The sequence below is a fragment of the Melanerpes formicivorus genome, unplaced genomic scaffold (genome assembly GCF_026170545.1).
Source record: "Melanerpes formicivorus ecotype bairdi unplaced genomic scaffold, bMelFor1.0.p_v2 SCAF_12, whole genome shotgun sequence".
Classification (NCBI taxonomy): domain Eukaryota; kingdom Metazoa; phylum Chordata; class Aves; order Piciformes; family Picidae; genus Melanerpes; species Melanerpes formicivorus.
The window spans coordinates 14721296-14740444 of NW_027142364.1; the positions used below are offsets into that span (position 1 = coordinate 14721296).

General features: G+C 42.1%; 1 protein-coding gene across 1 annotated transcript in view; it reads right to left on the bottom strand.

Moving 5' to 3' along the window:
* Nucleotides 1-4524: 4524 nt before the first annotated feature.
* SPSB4 (splA/ryanodine receptor domain and SOCS box containing 4) overlaps nt 4525-19149 on the bottom strand; it is a 92997-nt gene continuing 78372 nt past the window's right edge. The window contains exon 3 of the mRNA XM_068145469.1: nt 4525-4786. Within this exon, the coding sequence (XP_068001570.1) occupies nt 4659-4786 (128 nt within the window). The 3' untranslated portion in view covers nt 4525-4658. The remainder of the gene's footprint in view (nt 4787-19149) is intronic.

Below are 19149 nucleotides of genomic sequence, written 5' to 3' on the forward strand. Positions count from 1 at the left end.
TCTCAATGCTGCTTGGCATGCTGAGCCCCATCTTGCTCTGCTCTGCCGGTTACTGGGCTTCTCTTTAGCTAGTATTTGGGATAGTTTGGTACCCCTATATGTTACTGCCATTGCAGCAATAATGATAGAGCAGCTGTGCTCTTGGTCTAGTAGTTAATTTGGTACATGTCAACAGAACCATGTGTGGAATAGGGTCCTACTTCATATGACTGCAGAGCCCAGAGTGCTCCGAAGGCTTTTGAAACAGTCAGTCCTAGAGCTTTGGGACATTCCAACTGTGAAACAAGTTTAGTGGGGGAAAAAAAGATGCTATTGATTAAACCTTTAAACACTAAACACCTAGTGGTGTTGCAATAACAAACTACTCTTTTTTCTTGGTGCTTGATATTACTTGTACTCTTTAATGGGCATAAAAGATGGTAAAGTCTTAGAGAAATGCTGTTGTTTAGAGCTCTGGACCTTTGTTCTCTGTGTCCACTATATAGTACACTCAAATTTGTTTCAGTAGGGTGATCTGCTTTGTAGTAGAAGCTTCAAAACACATTTATATTGGACAGTGAAGGAACAGTTGCAATCTCAAGGAAGGAAAAAAAAAAAAAAGGCAGGGGGAGCATTTGGGTTGATGTGTTATACATTTCTTATGGCTCTGTACCTACAGAGGACATTTCCCAAGGAGGAAGGAGGTTTTTTTTGGTGTCTTTTGGAATCAAGCAAACAAAGGATTTCCACTTCACGATCACCAGACATTCTTTTGTGAGATAAACAGGAATGGATAAAGATCCTACATTCCTTTAAGTAGACAGAATAAAAACCACTGGGAGACTGTAAAGGTTTATAAACTGAAAAGCTTTTGAAAATCATCACTGAGGAGCCAAAAAGTCTAGCTTCCCCTTTGGCTGTTGCTCTCTGCCTCAACGAGGTACATTTTTTTCATTCAACTTTCTCACAACATTTACCTAACTGCACTTGCCAGCAGGTTTTGCCAAATAAAAAAAACGGCTTCAGAAACCATCTGCTTGACATTGCTCACATGTAATAAAGCATCACTTGATACAAGGCATTGGAAATGTTTGGAGATCTTTACATGGGAACCTAGAGCAGCAGTGCTGACTCAGGCAGAACTCCTGCTGATGTCAGTGGGAGCCCTACCTGAACAAGTGCTGCTGGATCCGATACAAAGCTTGCTGTGTAGTGATTGCTGCTGACTGATGTGAGAACATATGGTTGTAGTTTAACAGTATCAACTGTAATGGAGATGAGGAGGGAACTCCAAAGCATTGCTGGCTTGCTGCTCTTACAGAGCTATCAGAAACACTGGAAAGGTTCCTAAATAGCTGCTTTTGTAATAGTTTTTTCCAGCTTCAGATGAATACTGAGAAATGTGCAGTGAGATTTTACCTCAACAAAAAAAAAGTTTGAGTCAATCTGTCAAGATGACAACTTGAGCAGAAAGACTACACGTCTAAAATGAAACTTCACAGTTTCTCTAGTTGAGTTACATTACCTCTGGACAAGAAAGCAGACTTCCAATGTTTCCCTTGATCCAATTGGAAGCAGAAATAAAACCTTCAGAGTTCCATTTCCTCTGTATGTTAGCAGGCACATGGTGTAAAACAGGTGCTATACCAAAGGACAATAGCTTCCCCAATTTGATCCCACTTTTAGGTGTTATAAAACGACAGCTTTACTAAGTCTAAAGAGTACCATTGGGGTCAGTGGCACTTGAGAATCATGACTACAAAACCAGCACCTCTAGGTGGATAAATCATACAATCACAGTATAATTAAAGTTGGAAGACACCTCCAAGATCGAGCCTAGTCTTTAACTCAGCACTGCCAAGTCCTTCACTAAATTGTGCTCCTAAGCACCACATCTACATGATTTTGAACACTGCCATGGATGGTAGATTCCAGCATTTCTTTGGGCAACCTGTTCCAGTGAAGAAATTTTTCTTACTAGTTACCATAAACCTCTCCTGGTGCAACTTAAAGCCATTTCCTCTTGTCCTATTGCTTACTGTTTGGAAGAGGAGACTGGCCCTCACCTTGCTATGGCCTCCTTTCTGGAAGTTGTACAGAGTGGGGTAGTCTCCCCTGAGCCTCCTTTTCTCCAGGCTGAACAACTCCACTTCTTTCAGCTGCTCCTTGTAGGAGATGTGCACTATCCTCTTCCCTCACAAGAGATGCAGAAGGATGATAAACAGCAACACTGAGGAAATAATGAGAAGTTATAAAGCATATATCAACAGTCTAAATCACAGTTTTATACAGAAGGGATTACTGCACCTTCATACTCCCTAGATAGGATCCATATTAAAGACCCAAATACAAAGAACAGGTGAAATACTTCCCATTGCCACCCCCTAATTAGTAGGAACACTGCACAAAGGTTGCAGTTTGACTACTGCTCCCAGGCATGTGGCCTTTAAGTACTACAATAAAGACTCATGTTTTGCTTTTAAGAGTTTCTACTAGCCTTTGTTTACCAGCCCATGCCTAGAAAAGCTACACTACTTTTCCTCTGACACAGAGACATGAAAGCTGAAAACCATCATATCCATTGTCTGTGTTTCTTCATGTCATGAAAACCAAAGGTAGCTGGCAGTAAAAAACATAGATGCAAGAGATCCCACTGCAAATATTCAAGTAGTTCAGTTTTGTCGTAAGCAATCATCCTCTCTGTTGTATATGTCCTGCAGTGGCATAGGTATCTTCCTGCACTCAGGACAGAGAGACTGGGAGGTTCCAAATGCATTGGCTGAAGAATGAAACAGTGTGAGGAACACATTACCCAGGCTGGAGTTCCAACTGAGAGACTGTTTTCAGCACATTTTGTGAGGAGGTGCCATTCTGGGTTCCCTATAAACCCTCTTGGAAGAAAATCTATTTGCAAAGGAATGGTTAGCAGTAACAGTAAACTGTTGTCAATACTCTCCAAAGTACATCCTCCTTACAAGACTTCTGTGGACCAATAAAACCGTATCAAAGACTTTAACCCTTGAAAAGAGAGCCCTAATCCCACATGAAGGGGTGCATCAACCATCTACAGCATCACATCACTGCCCTTGTTGCTTCCACACTTGCTACATTTTTGCATCTTATCTCATTTTTCTCTTTTCCAACCATAACTGCAATTTCTTTTCCTTGGTGTGACCAAGAGAAGAGCAACTATCTGTGGGTCAGTGGTTCTGCCTGTATTGTCACTGCACAGCAGACAGATGTCCACCTACCTCAGAATCAGTGTCTCCAAGCTCAACTTTGCACAAAACTGGAGCCTTATTTAGAGGAATCTGGCCAGAACTGTGTTAAGAGCGGGAGTAGAGCGATACCAAGTGAGTGGGACAAACGAGGAACAGGGCATGAAACTGCCTGCTATGTCTTTGACATGAACCCAAAGCAGCAATTCCATGGAAGCGCCGAACAGAAACATTTGCAAAGCTGCAGGAGGAACTGAACCTTGACTCTGTATGCAGTGGTACGTTCTTTAACACTTCATCAAGGGAGACAGGAGTTTCATTTTGGACAGTAGATTTTATTAGAAATTTTCTCCTCATTCATCAGTAAATTCACATTAAAATATGCTGAAGGCAGCTCAGTCTAAACATTTGACATTCTGCCATAACAACAAGTTCCAGTTTAAAAACTAGATAACTGATCAGGCATATAACTTGAGACATGTACGAAATGCAAATAGAAAGCAGCATCTTAAAAAAAATGGGATGAGCCTGGAAAATTAATACATTTCAGGTGGAGTCAGGGGAAAACAAACAAACAAACAAAAAAACCAAAAACCCACAACAAAATCAGTCACCCCAAGACAGGAAACAGTTGAGAACTCCACAGACTCTAAACAGATAAATAAACATTATAATCACACATACATTAAAAGGAAAACCAAGTACTTAAGAGTCCATACCACATAAAAATTATAAATTTGTTCAAATAAAAAAGTGACAAGCTTCCTAAAATACATATATCCTAATTCTTGGGATGGTGAAGGCTTTGTGATAAATTGCAGAACTTTGGTGGGACTAGATTTGGTCTTGAAAACTAGGGACTGTACGTTACCGTTACCACGTCTGAAAGCTGTCTTTTTCTGACACACACAGCAAGCTTTTCCTCTTGTGTTTTTAAATTGTACATTCTTCTAGCTAATAATCTGCTGTTTAAAATGTTAGCACTTCTAGCTATTATAGGCCTGATTATGTTGAGTAACTGTTTCCAGAGTTACTGTCAAGATTTTTTCCCCTTCATAATTAATCTGTTGGGTTGAGGTGCAGCAAAGGAAACAAAATAAATCACGTGACTGAAGAATGCTCTATCCTGCATGACACTGGATGCTAGAGGTCAGATTTCCTATTGGCATTTACCAGAGGCAACGAAGATGAACCAGCATATGAGAGAGGAGAATAATGGCCTTCAGGACTGTAAACACAATAGGCAACAGATAGTACATGAATCTCAATCCAGTCAATGCTTTCACATTCTTTAGTAGTCCCCCCGACAGTGATCTGCCTTCACTGGTTCAGGAAAAAAATATATATTAAAAATTAAATAACACTTAAGTGTCCATCATGAAGATTTCTATTTTGATGTAAACAATTTCCTGCCATTTGCATTGATGTAGAGTCCAATGTGAGGCCAGAGTTCTAGATGTCTTATTGGTACTGTAAATAATTTTTCAGAGACAGAGGCAAAGGTAGAATTTCTATGTCATGCAGGCGGTCTCTGCCAAGAGCAAAACGAATCGATCTTCGGCACAAGTCCATTAAAGGCAGGGGTTCCGCTGGAGAACAAGAAAGAAAAGAGAAGGGGGAAAAACAATTAGTTACTTTTTCAGCATCTCCATTCACAGGCAACATTTTAGTTATCAGCACAGATTCTGTATTATATGAAACAGTCACAAAGACAGTAACAGGGAAAACCTGACAATCATGAGGCAATTAAGATAATCACCAGAGGAAAAGGCCAAATTCTACACATTTCACCCCCAAGAAGTGACTGAAAAGTTTCAGACTGAACTTCCTTATCTGTAAGGCTCAAAATCCTAAACCCAAAAGCACTCTTCAGACTCAAACCATAGAGATTTCTAACACGACCAAGACCTTTGACTGTTTATAACACAACATTTGTCACATCTTGTTAATGTGAGCTATGCCGGCAACTTCTGACCTTTACATACCAGGTTCTTTCTCTGTCTTAGGAACTGGAAACAGTACTTAAGGGTAACAAAATTTCTCAGCAAGCACTGCTATTCCTGCAACACACTCTCAGCCTTTCTTTCTAGGAATTTCACCAGAGGCAAAAACCTAAACAAATCACCCTCAAAGTCTAGAGGAAATGTAACCATTTCCTCCATGAATAAATTAGGGAGGGAGGATTCAGATGACTAGGAGGCAGGAGGTGTGTTCTTATGAGATGTACACACAAATACCACCAGTTTAGTTTAATTTAATAGAAGTTAAGTATCTGTTAAAAGAAATATCTGGCTGATAGCACTTAATATCAGAGACTGAAACCCAGTGATCTGCAGCATCTCAAACCTTTTCTCCTCTAAATCCCATCCTGGTCTACAAGACTCACATAGAATTGTGGGAACATCACAGAATTTCCACCCAATGGCAGCATGAACAAGCTCCAAGATTCCAGAGTTCACAGTGGAAAGCTTTTTGCAGCAGGAACTAGAAGAAAGCTGTAAGGTCTGTAACCAGTTACAGCTATCTTCAAGAACGTGAACCAGCTGGATTTAGTTGCACGTGTTGGTTTGAAAGGGCAAAAGCTTTGAAGATTACAGGAAACTCTTCCTCTTTAAATGATAGAACAGTAGTAGCTCTTTACTTGACTGGCACTTTCAAATGTAGCCCTTTACTTGACTAGCACTTTCAAATGGAAGAAAATTTTAAAAGTGATAACCTTTCATAAACTTGAGAGATGACTTAGACGTGCTCAACACTGTACAGCACTGTACAGCTGGCATTATTTGAAGGCCTACTTCAAGAAGCGGGGGCAGGGGAAGACCAACACTGCAAAGCACAAAACATCCAATGTAAGGATTGGGTATGTATGTGATCATTGTCTGCTCTAGAGACACCCCACTGCCTCAATGGGCTTTTGACTGCTGATCCCAGCATCATCACATTTGATTTGTAAAATCCACAGTTGACTCTGGTGTTTCCCAAAGGTGTCGGGGAGGGGGTGGGGGAAATCTCACTGAAAGATTAAAAAGCTTTTTTAACTAAAATGCCTTTTTTAACCACTTCAGTGACTTTTCCACAAAAATCCACTTCATCTATAATCTTGGCTGTTAAAAGATTAAAAGCATCAGAGCCCTCACATTCCAGTAATAAAGGAACATTTTCTATACATGGGTGATTCTGGGTTTTATTTTACAGATCAGATTTACTCATCTTAAGGGATGAAGCTGCAAAATTCATTAACCAGGATTAATAAGTAGGAGCAAAAATAGCTCATGAATTCCAGGACACAAAATACAATACAGCTTACACCACAAACAACAAATTTCTGAGTATCTTCCCAGAATCTCTGAGGCCCCATTAAAAAGATGTAAAAGAAGAATAAGAGTGTTTAAAGCCATTAACTAACCATGTGATCCCTCTTTTTCTCCCCTAGACAAAGGAATACGTAAAATGCAGCCATCTGTGCAGCCAGGCACAAATTTAATCCTGAACTTCAAAACACAATTTAAGAAAAGGTTAAAATAATTTTCATGCTAAATGAACATCTCCTGTCTCACTTCCACAGGGAATTTTCAAATGCTGAAGAAAATGCTCCCAAGTATTTGCAACAGCTGCTAAATTACACAGTGAAAGTGGGTTTGCAACTTGAAAATTACTACCCTGATTTTCCTCTTTCTACCCAAAAGCAATTCAAACCTACAACAAAATATTGTAGGAGAAACCTGTTCTCATTAAATACATTCATAGTTTCTGGGGGGCTGGCTGTGAACACTTGGGGGAAAATTGCAACAGCAGCACTGTAAGTTACAACTTCTGGCAATGGCGAATAGTTATAATTGATCAAATATTAAATTCAATTAAAAATTATCTTAGTTTCCAAAAGAGTTTATGGGGAAAATGGAAAACTGTGTAAAGACTGACAATTTTCAGGCAGCCTAAGTCACCAGAACTATCATAGTTGGTATGTACCTTAATGCATATCTCAATACATTCTCCCATACATCACATCCCATATTTTTACCAATTGGAAAAAAGCTTGAATTTTAAGAAGCACCAGGTTGTTCTGAAAATTGAGCAGAGTTCCAGGGGGTGCCATTTGAATGACTGGGGGGAAGAGGCAGAAGAAAGCTCTTCAGAAGATTGTGACTTTTGAACTTGTGCTTGATGGCAACATGGAATGATTCTCAACTCAGGCATCTAGGTGCATCCCTCAGCAACACTCTGCCCTGAAGGTAAAAATCGTAGAATCGTTTTGGTTGAAGAAGAGCTTGAAGATCATCAAGTCCAATTATTAACCCAGCGCTACCTACCGGTCACCACTAAACCCTGTCCATCAGCATCATATCTGAATCTTTTGAATCCCTCCTGGAATGGAGACCCTGCCACTTCCCTGGGCAGCCTGTCCTGGAGCTTGACAGCCCTTCGGAGAAGAAATCATTCCTAATGTCCAGCCTCAGCGGCCCTGAGCTGGGTGAGCACTACTGCATGCCATACCGCAGGCTTCCTGCCTTGGGAACTGGCAGAACAAAGGCATACTCCAATGCCACTACTTAGCAAACTAGACATAAGCATGTGGTAATTTCAGAGATGCTCTCATTTTCATCAGGTGCCAGTATCTGGTGTTGATGCTGGGTGCCAAGCCCAGGCTCTGCCATGCCCCCTCTGCAGCTCCAATGATTCACCAGTTGCTCGGGCATTTCCTGCACTGGAGCTCAGGGAGATGGAATTGGGATGAAGTTAAGCACAACATTCTGGTGAGGACATGGACCACTGTGAAGTGGCTGGTCACCATCTGCTGTAACAACTGAACTGTCTCTTTCATACACATGCAAATATCAAAAGTAATTCAGGTTTTCAGAGAAATTCAGTCAGATATAAAACCCTCACCTTTCAGAAAGAAAAGGTCACCCTGAGTATATAAAGATTGCTGCACACCCTGCCTAAAACACACATGCTGTATTCAATGTAAACACTCAACAACACAGCCCAGCATTCAAAACAGCATTTCCAAAATGCTATTTTCATTTGAGATAATACAAATAATGTTGAGAAGAGAATATTCTAATAATGCAAGAGATGGGAAGATGAATATTCTGAAGCTACATAGCTGCAAGTTCAGCTAATGAAAGTCTGTCTTTCACAACATTAAATATTTAACTTTGAAAAACTTAACTTCAGAGACACAGACTGATTGTCAGAACATGTCACTACCTAATATTCCTCATACATATTTTTAAGTGCTGGATTTTTAGACTAAAATCCACAATGCCAGGGAACTAGAGCATTTGAGCCCCCCAGAAGAACACAAACTGGCTGTTTTGCTGAGGTTATGCAAACTCCAGCAACGTTCTTGCCATTAGCAAAAGGAGGAATGAATTGCTGAGCTGGAATGCAAAACTGTAAAGAAAACATGATTCACAATAATGGCTCTTTGTGTTAAATTCCCAGCTAGGCTAAGAAATTCACAGTGAGACACTCCAGGGCAAGGGAGCAAATTTTGCACTCGAAACCTAGTGCTTCCTCTCAGGCTACAGCAGAACTCAGAGAGAAAAGTGAAGCTACAGCTGGCTAGGTGACACGTGAACTGAGCCTCAAGCAGCTCCTGCCACCTTCCTGAGCGTGCTGCAAGGAATCTTCTCATTTAAGCTTACCATGAAACCTCTTCACCAGAGGTAGCTCTTTGTAACTATCACATTACAGAAAACTATTTTTCAGTACAAAATACCACTATGAAAAAAAGTTACTGCTGAGTTTATGTGTCTGAGTTTAATTCCAGTGCCTCCCAATACTGAATGAGTTTACAAGAAGGCTCATTAGCAAACAAAACAGCTTAGAACCAGACTTTCCCTTCCACTGCTCCTCAGAAGTATATCTGCAAGAGGCCCACCACTGGCTGCAGCACAGGGTACTCCATAACAAACCTTCCTTTCCCTGCACTGTAGTTACCTGCATGGCCAATTGCCCTGACCTGCACACTTGGGTCACAGCAATCCTATGAATGCTCCAGGCTTGGGGCACAGCAGTTGGAAAGTTGCTCAGTGGAAATGGAGCTTGGGGTGCTAACCAGCTAACCATAAGCCAGCAGTGTGGCTCAGGTGACGAAGGCAGCCAAACACATCCTGGCCTGTATCAGGAATAACATGGCCAGCAGGAGTAGGGAAGTTATTGTTCCCCTGCACTCAGCACTGGTGAGACCACACCTTGAGTGCTGGGTTCAGGTTTGAGCTTTCAGTCCAAGGACATCAAGGTGCTGGTGGAGTGTGCCCAAAGAAGGGTATCGAAACTAGTGAAGGGTCACAAGCACACGTCTTATGAGGAGCAGCTGAGCAAACTGTGGTTGTTGAGTCGGAAGAAAAGGTGGCTCAGGGGAGACCTAACTCTCTACAAGTACCTGAAAGGAGGTTGTAGCCAACTGGGGGTTGGTCTCTTCTCCCAGGTCACAAGAGACAGGATGAGAGGCAACAGCCTCAACTTGCACCATGGGAAGTTTAGGTAGGGTATTAGGGACATTTTTACCATTGAAAGGCTTGCCAAGCCCTGGACCATGCTGCCTAGGGAAGTGGCAGTCACTGTCCCTGGAAGTGAATAGTTGTGGGACATGGGTTAGTGGTGGACTCAGCAGTGTTAGGCTAACAGTTAGACTTGATGATTTTGGATGTCTTCTCCAACTTTAATGGTTCCATGATTCTATACACATCCACACCTAAACCCCCGGGAGCTGGGGACAAGGCGCAGCAACAGCCACTCTTCTCATGCACAGCTGCTCTCACCAAGCAGACTCCAAAATAGCTTAAATAGCTATTTCACATAACAGCTAATAGCTTAAAAATAGCTCAAATAGCTATTAAATTAATTAAATAAAAATAGCTACTTAAGAAGCTATCTGGCTATTAATAACCCATAACGGCTGTGTTGATATAGGCAGATATATTTGTCCTAATGTTATCACCGAGTGTTTAAGGACAAAAAGCAAAGAAACATCTGTAACTAAAACCAGCTAAAAGCAACTACTTGCTCCTGAGCATTTCTCCAATAAATATGCCTCTGCAATAGCACTTTGCACATCATTACCAGCTGAAAAGTTCATTCAGCTTTGGCAACCTGTCGTTATTTAACAATCTGCCACCCCAACAGGACAGCCTCATCTTTGTAAACAGGCTTTTACAGTTGAGATACTAAAGTCATTTAGCAGCCAATAACACTAAATGTTATTAACTGAAACATTACATAAGGCTCACACAAAAGATCAGCTTTTAGCACACAACAGTTACTCGCCAAATGATAATACCCATTCTTAAGAGAAATTTATGAAACTCTAGTAGCACATAAAGTTCATGGCTTCCATTAATCTGTTAACAATCTATTTTTATCTTGTTTTAGAAAAATCAGTTGTCTGTGGAAGACAAACTCAAACCACAAAGCAAAATTAAAGCTGGCTGAATAGAATAGAATAAACCAGGTTGGATGAGACCTTCAAGATCATCGCGTCCAACCTATCATCCAACACCACCTAATCAACTAACCCATGCAACCAAGCACCCTGTCAAGTCTCCCCCTGAACACCTCCAGTGATGGCGACTCCACCACCTCCCCAGGCAGCCCATTCCAATGGGCAATCACTCTCTCTGTGTAAAACTTCCTCCTGACCTCCAGCCTGAACTTCCCCTGGCACAGCCTGAGACTGTGTCCTCTTGTTCTGGTATTGGCTGCCTGGGAGAAGAGACCAACCTCTGCCTGTCTACAACCTCCCTTCAGGTAGTTGTAGAGAGCAATAAGGTCACCCCTGAGTCTCCTCTTCTCCAGGCAAAGCAGCCCCAGCTCCCTCAGCCTCTCCTCATAGGGCTTGTGTTCCAAGCCCCTCACCAACTTCGTTGCCCTTCTCTGAACTTGTTCCAGCAAGTCAACATCCTTCGTAAACCGAGGGGCCCAGAACTGGACACAGTACTCGAGGTGTGACCTAACCAGTGCAGTGTACAGGGGCAGCACTGAAAAACAAAGATGTTTTTGCAAGAAACGCTGCCATCAAATTATTATTTTTTTAACTATTATTTTATTGATCTAAAACACCAAACCATGGCATTTGTTGATGTTTTTGTCCTTAGTGAAAAGCACTTCTAGTCAGTGATTGCTGTTACTTTTTCCAGTTTCTGCAGGGCAGCTTTAAAGTCAGAACACAGTGCTGTGAGACAGAGATACAATCACACACCATTAAATAATTGGCATCTTCCCAGTCCTAACCTTGCTGTGCTAACAACAGTGCCCAAGGGGAAAACCAGCTCATTACTGAGGCCACAGTAGCACCACCTTTCTGGACCCAGAATGCCCATCACCAGGCAGAGGAGTGAGGTGAAGCAGCATGACCTCAAGAACGGGAAAGAAAGTTGCCTATTACAAAAGTAAATACATGGTGCAGAGGGATGGGCTGGAAACTATCACAGAATGGTAGGTACTGGAAGGGACCTCCGGAGATTACACTAACAAGAGAGGACTTTCTTTGGCTGTCTCTGTTCTGGTGGGCCTCCCATAAACCAAGTGAGGAGCAAAAGCTCTCTCTAGGGCTCATCACAGCTCTGCTATCTGATGCCTACCTGTACCGAGTGACAATCCTCTGTCCCCCATCAGGGCCCTGAGTGCCTGCCACACTCCAGACTGCAGCATTCTTTCTTTAAAACCTTTTTCTTGAATTTTCCCCTTCCCTTCAAGTCCTAAAACACCTGCTAAGGGGTAAGATGGCCTAAGTGTTTCCACGAGAGTGATTTAAAGTGTAGGGAAATCTGTAACTACCATTTCATTTCCACATACAATAAACATACAAATACATATAAGCTGGGAGTTTTCCTTCCAAACTTTCTGCCAAAGCTTAATTATTGTTTTAATTTTATGCAGTACAGGTCACATTCTTTCCCCCACATGATATGGTACATAAATAAATCCCATGACATATTTATGGCTTCCCTAATGCAACTGATGGAAAATTTGACTCATGTTACTTAAATGGCACAATCTAGGGAAAGGAAATTGCAAATAATCTATTAAAGAACACAGGCTATGACCAGCCATAAAAAATGCTAATAAATCTCCTAACAGCAATGAAAACCCAGTCAAAGGATAACAGGATAAAAGAAGTCACTGATCTATTGTTCCCTACAGATGTCTTTAAGCTCTGCAACCCTAACCCAGCAAACCACACAAATGAAGCAACTTCCAGCATCTCCTTTTAATTACAGCCCAGGTGATCTGGAGGAATCACCCCTGAAGTACTCTGCAAATCAAAAGTCAACACTGAGGTTCTTTAAAGATCATCACTGTTAGTCTCAAACTCCCTTGTTTGTCTGTAACTCTCTGTTTCTGGAGAAAAGGAAGCTGAGGGGAAACCTTCTTGCTCTCTACAATTACTTGAAAGGAGGTTGGAGCAAGGTGGGTGCTGATCTCTTTTCCCTATAAGTGACAAGAAACAGCCTCAGGTTGCACAAAGGGAGGTTAAAATGATATTAAAACAATTATTATTCACTGAAAGAGTTCTCTACCGCTTGAATAGGCTCCCCAGGAAGGTGGTTGAATTCCCATCCCTGGAGATGTTTAAAAGTGCAGAGATGGGGTGCTGAAGAACATGGTTTAGTATCAGACTTGGCAGAGTTACATAATGGTTGGACTCAATTATCTCAAAGATATTTTCCAACTAAAATGGTGTTATGATTCTATGATTATCTACCCAAGATCTCCTCTGGCAGACCTGTACCAAAGTTGTGCTAGCTTCACAAGCATGGCATGTGCAAAACTCTGAGCAGCCCCCTCAGAGCAGCTGATGCTATTAAAGCAAGCAGAGCCCATGCACACCCTCCTTCAGTCCATCCATCGCCCTCCCACCACTGTGGCTTGGTCCTTTACAGCTGGAAGCTATCACACTCGCTTCTTCAAATGCATAAACGGGTGGCAGATGGTGAAATTTCTTGTTATCAGGCAAAGCTGCTGTCTCCAGCAGTTGTCTACTAGGACAAATAAAGCTTTCAGATGTACCACACCAATACCCTGCTTTCAGCTAGCAGGGTGGGGATGTAAAAATACAAAAATAACACAAACACTTCCCTGTATCTGAGTTGACCCACATCCCACAAAAATGTGGTGCTTGAAATTAAAGGGAAGAAGGAAGGCAAGAAAGCTTGAACAGAGTTTGAACAGAAATCAGGCATAAACTTCCCTCCTTCCCGCCTCTGCAAGGAAGGGACTGTTTTAGAGATACCTTTACCTTTTAATGTTAAATGCAGTTAGGCTGAGTTTAAAACTTTAATCAGATATCATTTAGAAAAATTAAGCTGAAAAAGCAGCAATGAACAAGCAGATATTCTACAGCATCATTTGTTTTCAGTTAATGCTCTCCAGCTGTGCTTGCTTGAGAGGGAAAGAGCTGAAAAGCAGAACAGAATGAAAACGAACCAAAACCAATCCCAAAAGCCAGTAGTCTCTTGATAGGAGTTTGATAAAGAACCTCTCATTTGAGCACAAATATGTATCTCCCTGCAATTTCTTTTTGGCATTTCAGTGTTTGCCATCTCCCATACACAAGACTTCGACAGCTGGTCTCGACTCACAAGCATCAGAGCACGTACCTAAATCCAACGAATTCAACACAGGCTTAACCTTTATTCTTCCAGATTTCAATTTGTTAGACTTAAGTGCATGCCTAAACACTTTTTTGAATCATATTTGTTCTAAAAGTGTCATTCCCAGAAAAGTAAATGTGCCTTAGTGCATTTGAAGTATTTGACTGTATGCATGGAGTCATATAGACATATATCTGTAGAAAGCCTCTTTTGAGAGGCTCTGGGTGCTCTGAAGTTGCTGCCCTCTAGCTGGGTTTACAAGCCACCTAAAAAGGTCTCCATATCAAGTCCATTTAATATGTAGAACAGGAGGAACACAATGTCTGATCCAGGCCAAATCTATGAGCAAACTTCACCATGGAAACTTTCCTGAGAACCTTCATTTTCTGAATTACAATAGCTCATTTAAATGTATATAGGTAATATGATAATGTAATTTTCCAACAACAACAACAAAATAATCACAGGCTTCATTCATACTTGAAACCATTTTACCACACTAGCTCTTCTGTCTACCAACTACCCAATTGTACTGCTCTACAGAAGTCAGACACTACAAAATAGAGCCAGCTACTAATGAATCCAACCAGTAAATAAGTGGCTCTCTTACAAGGAGAAAAACCCTGTAATAAGCTGGTTTTGTTATGGCTTGAAGGATTTGCATGATGCCAGAGAGCATGAGTGAGAACGGTGTCCATTTCCCTTCTGAAAGCACATGCATTATTTCATTCCCCATGTGCATGGGAAGAATGAGAATAGAAAAGATGAACTGCAAAGGTTTGCTCTCTGGCCTTGATTTGTTTGTTCTCCTCCTCCCCTCAAACATTGCCACTAAACACCTTTTTGCTTTGCTCTTGAATGCAGTATGAAGGTAAAGTGAGACAGTTAATCCAGCGATGATCTAAATGTGCTGTAGTAGGGAAGACATCTAATATAAATACAAGCTCTTTAAAAGTAACAAACAAATAATATCAAGTGCCTGATGTTAGCAATGAGTCTCAGCTACAACCCCTGGCTCCTCAGCTCCTCCCAGCTTGAACTTCACCAAGTGTAACATGCTGGGAATGAGGCTTTGGTTTAAATTAACCTCTAATGTACACATCATAGCTTTTACTCTTAGAAACACACTTATCACCATTAAACTCAGTTTGGGTGCAAGGCCATAAAAGGGGGAGTTAAAATATATCAAGGTGAGAGTACCTTGAGTACTGTGTCCAGTTCTGGGCCCCTCAGTTTAAGAAGGACATCGAAACACTTGAACATGTCCAGAGAAGGGCAACAAGGCTGGTGAGAGGCCTTGAGCACAAGCCCTATGAGGAGAGGCTGAGGGAGCTGGGATTGTTTAGCCTGGAGAAGAGGAGGATCAGGGGTGACCTCATTGCCCTCTACAACTACCTGAGGGGTGGTTGTGGCCGGGAAGGGGTTGGCCTCTTCTCCCAGGCAACCAGCACCAGAACAAGGGGACACAGTCCCAAGCTGTGCCAGGGGAGGTTCAGACTCGAGGTGAGGAGGAAGTTCTTCACCGAGTGAGTCATTCGTCATTGGAACGGGTTGCCCAGGGAGGTGGTTGAGTCATCGACCCTGGAGGCGTTCAAGAGGAGATTGGATGTGGCGCTTGGTGCCATGGTCTAGTCATGGGGTCTGTGTTGATAGGTTGGACTTGATGATCCTCGAGGTCCTTTCCAACCTAAGTTATACTGTGATACTGAGAGAAGATTAAAGCTTGGATGGTGATTTCACTGAGTAGCTGCACTGGAGTTCAAAACAACATTGCTGAGGTGTTATGGAATGGAGAGATTTACAGGCAAAGCAGTAACAGAGAAAGCTAAAATGAAGTTCAGGCTTCAAGAATGAGCCACTGCAGACAGCTCTTGTGAAAGGAGCTCACATGCGGCAAACAACATGCAACACGATGAGAGATACATGCTGAAATAATTCCTTGTGTTGTACCTCTTCATAAAATGTGCTTCAAAAATGGGCATACAAAATACCCACACAGAGATTCACACCTATAGCAACCTTGAACAGGACTTTATTATTCAAGGTGAGGATCAGAAAGATTTTAGGTCTTTTTTTCCCCATCCCTCAATTCATTGTGATATTTGTGTCTTAATAGTTTTACAGCAGACAATGAGATTTCTTGGGGGGGAACCTATTTGTACTGATTAAAATATTATAAAATTCAAAATTATCTGTTCTTGAGCACATTTCTGGTTTGTGTTAAGGAGAGAAAGAGACTAATATGAATGGAAAGCTGACATGTGCAAAAAGACAAAAAGTTGGAACTCTGTGCTGAAATGGGTAAGTGCCCCATCCACCCTTCTCCCTTAAGCCTGTTTTATCTACCTGTGTGTATCACAGTATCACTAAAGTTGGAAGAGACCGAGGATCATCGAGTCCAACCTACCAACACAGACCCCATGACTAGACCATGGCACCAAGTGCCACGTCCAATCTCCTCTTGAACACCTCCAGGGACAGTGACTCCACCACCTCACTGGGCAGCACATTCCAATGAGGAACAACTCTCTTGGTGAAGAACTTTCTCCTCACCTCGAGTCTAAACCTCCCCTGAGAGGCATGATGAAGTAGGCCTCTGTTCTGTGCCCAGCACGCTGGAGTCTCACAAGGACTTCAACCACTACCACACTAAAATGACTCATTCACGACTTCCATTGCTTACAACCCCCACTCTCAGTCGCAACTCTTTGTTAACAGTTTCCTATATGGAGGTTTAGTATTATACTAAACAATAATTTACTCCAGTTAGCAATTACATTGATTCAAAGAATCTTCTGCACCACATTGACAGGACAACAGAACTGATGTCTCTCCTACTTAAAATGAATACAAATTCTGCTGAGCTGTTTAAGCCAATAAATATTTGGCTACATTCCTCATATTGTTGTTACATGACATTTCTTCAACTGCTCCAATCTGAATTACCCAGAAGCTCCAACATATGCAGATTTTCTCAAACCAAGCAAAAAAAGAACTGGCAGCAGTGTGTCACTGAAATTTTACTGCAGTTGTTAACAAGCCTATGATCTCTAGGGTAGATGTGCACACAACAGTTCTGACTCACCCCTGGGCCCCTCAATTTAGGGAGGATGTTGACTTGCTGGAGCGTGTCTAGAGAAGGGCAGCAAAGTTGGTGAGGGGCTTGGAACACAAGCCCTATGAGGAGAGGCTGAGGGAGCTGGGGCTGCTTAGCCTGGAGAAGACGAGACTCAGGGGTGACCTTATTGCTCTCTACAACTACCTGAAGGGGGGTTGTAGACAGGCAGAGGTTGGTCTCTTCTCCCACGCAGCCAGCACCAGAACAAGAGGACACAGTCTCAGGCTGCACCAGGGGAGGTTCAGGCTGGAGGTCAGGAGGAAGTTTTACACAGAGAGAGTGATTGCCCATTGGAATGGGCTGCCTGGGGAGGTGGTGGAGTCGCCATCGCTGGAGGTGTTCAGAAGGAGACTTGACAGGGTGCTTGGTTGCATGGGTTAGTTGGTTGGGTGGTGTTGGATGATAGGTTGGACGCGATGATCTTGAAGGTCTCTTCCAACCTGGTTTATTCTATTCTATTCTACTCCAGTTTTGATATTGAGAGAATTACAGTGGAATAAATCTGGAGCTAGAAGTTGCAATTAGGCTCAATATAATGAGTTTGATCCCATTGGTTTTGTATTGTTTCTATTTTCAGTTTCTGGAAAGTGATTTTTGGTTAAGTACCATAATATTTACCAGCAGAAAATGGCTTCTGAATTACTTTCAGACTGAATTTAGGATTTGTCATCATTCCTAGTAAGCCAACACAATGGATGCTCTCTTAAGACATTTCTAACATGGTGATTTTGAACACAAGTGCTCACTAATGTCACAGGTACCGCACAGAGGGCTGCTGTTACCATTGCTCAGCTCTTCTCATCACAAGCCTCTGCTACTATCTTTCAACCCTGACAGAACTCTGGAATTTCACACTGCTGTGACACTGCCTACAGCTGGCACTCCAGACATGTTGTCTTACTAATGGTCTGGTTGCTTTGTAAGAAATAGCACCTGGAAAAACTATTTCTGTATCATGCATTCCAACACCTGTTGTATATGTTATGTTACCCCACCCCAAGCCCCTGAAGTACCCACATTGATGGGAAGGAAAAGATGTGGAGTAGGTGGGCTGAGAGTGGTTTATCACTAAAGTGGCATTTCCTGCTCATAGGTGCATGGTAAGGATCCAATACGATGACAAATATTAAAACTTAAATGAAAAAATCCTGGAATTTCACATGGGATGACTACACTCTGATATCTAACAAATTTTACTCACACTGAACTTCTTCAGCTCCAGGGCAGCACTGCTGGGCAAAGCTTCCCTGCACTTGGTTCATCTACTGCACATATGGAAAGCAGGAACCTTCTCTGAACTGTCTTCTCCAGCATGAATGGCTAAAAGGTGTTGGAACCTGCTGCCATTCTCTATGCAGACATCATCCTACTCCTCACCACACTTAGTATTTTCTGGAGAACTACAACTGGAATTCACAGCTTCCTTCTTCCCTGTCCTCCTCCAGCTTATCAGATCCAGCTAACATATTTTTCTTTGGACTTCTCTAACCACACACAATGACTCTTCCCCCTCCCTATTCCAATGAATTGCGTATTTCAGCAAGAAGTGACTGAGGTCTTTTACCACAGCTCTCTCCTCCCCACACACCTCCCAGCTTCACATTTGGTCCTCCTGTCCTCATGTTTTGTGTTATCTACTCCTGTTTTATGACCACCATCTGCACAGGATGTCACTGTTGTCGAACAAGATGAGAAGAAAACCAAAGGCAGCCGAATCACCAAGCAGTGTGGCTGTGCTCTGGAAGGAACTATAAGCCACCGCAGACCTGGGTTTATTACTTCTTACTGATTCATTATCAAACACGCTTGGTCTATAAACAGCCTTTTCCAGCTCTCTCTGCCTCAGCTGCCAGCTGGCTTATGCAGTTGTACAGGTGTGAAGGAAAGCATCACTTGGCCCACAGAAAAGCTGTTAAAGACTTATCTAGCTTTTCAAATCCCAGAGTAAATCTGTAAGACTGGTAATTACAAAACTGCATCTGGGAACAACAAAGCGAAAGTGAACAATTCATTCACCTCTCTAATGTACTTGCATACTTAATTTCTGCAGGAAGGGGAATTATATCAACCCACTAATACAGCTGATTTAAAACAAAACCTAGAATGAAAGAAATAGAATATGCACTAAAAAACTTAGACCAATTTCTATGTGTTTTTAGATTCCTGAAGAGATTCAGGTAGTAGCTCATCTTCCTCTCTTCTTCATATCAGCCATCATCTTGCCTTTCTTCTG